Genomic DNA, 4,943 nt, shown 5'->3' with positions numbered 1-4,943 from the left:
CCAAAAACGTGCCTTGGGGCCTCAGAGTAGGCGACGTTAGAAACTCAGCACTTTCAGACGGAAGCCTCAACTCAGAGCAGAAGCGAGAGAAGGGAGACATACAAATGTCTTTGTATTTTAACATCACATTCAAATACTACACCCCTAAGCAACTGGTTTTCCGGGGGACGGGACTCGGCAAATTACTTAATCGGGAGAGAAGAAGTGGGGTGGGGAAAGGTGCTGGGTGGGGGGCGGACTGCCGTGGGCGGAGGGGAGGCTGGGGCCGGCAGCGGATGAATTGCAGACCAGTTGCCAAAACTTTTTTTTCTCTCTCTCTCTCTCTCTCTCTCTGCTGCTGCCGCCGCCGCCGCCGCCGCCGCCGCCTTTGCTGCTGCCTTTGCTGCTGCCTTTGCTTTGAATGTGGGTAACTAGGAAACAGCAAGCCGTCTGAGAAGACGGAATTTCCAACGTGTAAAATGTTCTTAACGGAACCATTGAGCGAGTGCAATAAGGCGTGAGGGGGAACTAATCTTCCCATTTAAATGTTTGTGGCAATTTTATCTAAATGAATTTTAATGCTAAACGAGGGTAATTCCCCATTTGTAGCGCGTTTACTTCTCTTTCCTGTGCTTCTAAAGCAGTCGAACATCATGCAATGAACAATAACAATAAAAATACTGTCAAGGCATATTATTCATTTCGAATGTGTTATAATTACAGCTGATTAAATATGATAGGGTAAAATATTTTTAGTTTTCTTTAAAAAAATATTTAAATCATACTAAAAAGTCTCATTCAACCAGCACCCCCCCCCCAATAAAAATAAAAAGCAGGTACAATTGTGTGCCCTTGTTTAGAAGAGGGCGTTTTGTTTTTGCCTTTTAAGAAACATCAAAAACACCCTCAGCACCTCTATTCTTTCTTTCTTTCAGATAAGTGTCCTCCATAACCTCCGAGCTGGCTCTGAAATTTACAAGAGGAAAGCTAAAATCGCATTAAGGGGGAGTGGGGGTGTCCAGGCAAGGGGAGAAAGGATCTGCGGAGAGCAAGGCCCTCACAAAACCGCCACACAGAGCAGGGAACACAGGGAAAGAACACAGTTTGTTTTATTTTTTCTAATTCACTGGACACTAATGGTCGTGATTCTTCATAGTCTCCATATTCCCTGATTCTTCTTCACTGGTACCCTACTCCTTCTCCTAGTGCCCGCCTCTCTCCACTCCCCCCTTCCCATCTCTCTCTCTCTCCTTCTCTGCCTCCCTCCCTCCCTCCTCCCCTTTCTTTCCCTCCCCCAACCAGCGAGAGCACCGTCGAGAAGAAAGGCTGAAAATAACCTACTCACCCAAGCTTGTACTGGGGAGGAGGGGCAAATGGATGGGTAGTTTATAAAGTTTATTATTAATTTTTAAAGTAAATAAATGGTTGTTCACCGCCACTAACCAGCTCTCAAAAGAGAATTATTTCACTAAATATGGAGTATTTATGTCGCCGAAGAATTGCCACTGGGTCCAAATAAGAAATTTAAACAATCCCACACATGGGGTGGGGGCGGGGTGGGGCGGAGGGCGCTGCGCGCGAAGGCTGCTGCTGCTGCTGCTGCTGCTGCTGGTGGAGCTTCTCTCGGTCTGCGCATCCACGTGTTTAGAAACAAGGCCCAATAAACAAAAGGTGAGAATGCGCGGGGCTGCTCCAGCAGGTGAGTCAGTCAATCACACGTCACCTAGTAAACCCAACCCACAGCTGGTTTCTCTTTTCAAATAGAAAATAGAATTGTTCGGGGCGGGTTTATAGGGTGACATGGGCCTGAACGTCAGCCTTGAGTTTAAGGCTCTCTCCTCTGACCCATCCTTTGTTTACAAAGCAATCACTCCTAAAAGGATGATTTTTTTTTTTTTTACAGAGAAATTGCCTTAATTAAAATATTTGTATATTTTCCTTAGCTTTGGGAAGCACTTTTTATAGCAGCGATTTTATTTAAATAAAATTATAAGCCATTCCAGCTTAAACATGTTATTTTGTACCATTTAGCTGGCTGCCACGCAGATATTCTGTACAGCTGTTCTGGAAAATTGGTTAATAACCAGTTTTATCCAATGAGAACATAGAGCATATTTATAAAAATTAGATTTTGAAGTCTGGTCTCTTCAATTCACATAGTTAATTTCCTAATAAGCATATACTGCTCATTCTAGGTAATGTTCTTAGTAAAAGACTTACCTCTGTACTTAGGTTTACCATTATGTGCAAGAATAATGTCACCGATACTAGGTGAGTAATTCTGTTGGATGCAATCTGAGTCTAGAGTTAGTTTAGTGCCCTTAGGCCTTAAATTTGCTGATATTAGGAATTCATTAAACCAGCTTAAAGAAATCAGTGACTATTATCAAATAATTTACTTTGTGGTTAAAATTTTCAAGTACATATATGTCTTAGGGAGCTAAAATTAATTTTCATCTTTACTGCACTGATCACTGAAAATTTGGGGGGGGGCAGTAAACAAATTTTTCAAGCAGTGGAGTCAGCATGACAAAAATAATCTTGTTTTTATTTTAGATTCAGATTTCATTACTGCACTCAAACGTTACTACAACTGGGCTTGGCGTTATTATACAATCCAAACTGTTTCCGTCAGAAACGCTAAGACTCAGTGTGCAATGATTGTTATTAATAATTAGCTCCTTGGTTTCTTGATAGAAAAAGGCTATCAACAAGCATTTGTTTATCCACAACAAAAAGTATAATTAGCTTATCCCACTTAGTAAATCTTGTATGCATGCCAACTCATACCAAACTGCTACTTTTACAAAAAAAATTGCAATAATACAGTTCATTTTTCCAGTCCTTTTTGCACAAAATTTATTTACAATGTCTACATAAATGCTCCAAGGTGGGACTATGGAAAAATACACACATGACCGATGCTTTGCTCAGAAATAAAGTCAACATATTAAAAATAAATCTTCAGTCTATGTTTTTGAGCTGCATAAAACAGGAAGTGATGTATAAGGTGGTGGTTGTTGCATGGGGACAATGATGCTTGATGTGACAATTAGGCTTCTAAACACACGGCCTTTCGGTTTCCATGCCTCCTCCTACCAGTCTCCTTAAGACACTGCCTGCAACAGCTGATTAATCATTGTTGATGACTGCAGTTTTTCCCATCCTTCCCGATTTACATCTGTTCAGGCCAATTCAAATATGGTGAGTAAATGAATTAGACATGCAAATTCAAGCCCCAGGCTAGAGAGAGGGAAAGAGAGGAAAAGAGAGAAAGAGAGAGAGAGAGAGAGAGAGAGAGAGAGAGAAATAGAGAGAGAGCGCGCATGGCTGAAATCCTAGGCAAGAAGAAAGATTCTTCTGCCTGATAGTTATTTTAATGCTCTAAAAATCCTGCAAATCAGACCTTCCTGTCCCTTGCAGGATAACTGTAAGGCTTTTTAATGTAAGGAGGCTTCTGGAGGAAGTGAAGAGCTATGGAAACAACACACATAGTGTGGAAAAATTTCACATTTTTTTTAAAAAATCTATAAGAAACAACGTAATATGGATAACAGTATAATAGCATTTACAATATTTCACTCTTTGTTCTCTTAATGTCTTATATAGTTATTTAGCATGTCCCCCAAATTGACTTCGGTTGGTATTTCCTGCTTTTTAAGAGTCCCTATGAAGAATTAGGGATGCTCCTTGGTCCAAAGTAGATGCCAAGAATGGAACTCCACAGTCATTGCAGAAAAAACATGATTTGAAATCAGTCACCATTGCAGACAATGCATATTCCCTTAAGCTACTGAGCATGAATGTCCATGACTTGTCCGCTCATTGTTGGGTCTCCTGTATTAAGAACCGTGGGGCTTGATGCTGACATTGGCATTCCAGGGTGGGGCGGTCCTCCATGCATCATCACTGTTGGGTGGTGAGGGTGTCCAGGAATGTACGTATGCATGGGGGGCCCATGACGCAGCTGAGCAGGATGGGGGGGCATCTGGGGTTGGGTATAACTTGGCTGTCCCATACTCACACCCATTGGACCACCCCGAGCTACATACTCCCCTGGCATACTTTGCAGCCCTGTAGAAATTCAAAAGAAAGAAACAAAAAGAAAATATTATGAAAAAGCAATAGTGGGGTTCTGGCTGTGGCAATCCTATGAAAGCCAGGGAACATTGTGATTAAGGGAACATAGTTCTGAATACTTCTGATTCACGCAGAAGAGGATAAAATGAGAGATGCCATGCTGGAAACTCACATTTTGTGACTATTTTCCTTTCATCGCCACTGTTATCAGGTCCGCCTACTGAGGTCTTATTTATTTGAAAAAATAAAACTGTTATTTGAGGTCTGGTCTGAAGAAGCACTTTTGTTCCCTGAAACATTCTCTACCAAGAGCACAAGAGCACACCGCACTGGTCAGGAAACATCTCCCATGAATCGGAACTAGACAGGCTTTACTAAGGCTGATTATGTAGCGAAACCTGTACTTTAAAAAAGAATAATAATAATAATGATAATGATAAACAGTAACAGTTGTCAATGAATTCCTTCCTTGTGGTTTCTTAGAGCTGGGGGAAAGAAAGCCTTCACAAAACCCTGTCCACCTTACAATGATTTTGAGAACAATAAGAAAAATTGGACCTAAAACAATACCCCTCCTGCTTTGAGGGGCCTCTTGTCTTCTGCATGGATTGCTATAGTTGATGGAAACTGACAGGTGTATTGTTTCTGAGAGCTATAAGCTCCATAATCATCAAGGGTGAAAGGCATAACGCTATTGCTAAGTAGGTTCAATTGGCTTTAGTTCTAAGTAATAGTGTACTGTGAATACGATGAACACCTTCGAATAAGGTCTCCAGGCTCTAGCAATGAATGGCTGCTTAATCTAGCCTAAAGGAACATTTTTGAACTAATGAAAATTGCTTATAAAATATACTGTACCCACAGCTCTTTAATCAAAAAAGATG

The 4,943-nt window shown here is 41.2% G+C and overlaps 1 protein-coding gene across 4 annotated transcripts in view; it reads right to left on the bottom strand.

Moving 5' to 3' along the window:
• Nucleotides 1-2,506: 2,506 nt before the first annotated feature.
• The window catches only part of MEIS1 (Meis homeobox 1), a 138,123-nt gene continuing 135,686 nt past the window's right edge, over nt 2,507-4,943 (bottom strand). For 2 of the 4 annotated variants that reach the window (XM_043603524.1, XM_043603525.1), the window contains exon 12: nt 2,507-4,053. In XM_043603524.1, coding sequence (XP_043459459.1) covers nt 3,770-4,053 — 284 coding nt within the window. In that variant the 3' untranslated portion in view covers nt 2,507-3,769. The remainder of the gene's footprint in view (nt 4,054-4,943) is intronic. The other 2 variants (XM_043603526.1, XM_043603527.1) reach the window with 1 other exon arrangement.

The sequence above is a fragment of the Prionailurus bengalensis genome, chromosome A3, assembly GCF_016509475.1.
Source record: "Prionailurus bengalensis isolate Pbe53 chromosome A3, Fcat_Pben_1.1_paternal_pri, whole genome shotgun sequence".
In the NCBI taxonomy this organism is placed as follows: Eukaryota; Metazoa; Chordata; class Mammalia; order Carnivora; family Felidae; genus Prionailurus; species Prionailurus bengalensis.
This window is presented reverse-complemented; position numbering and strand designations above follow the sequence as displayed.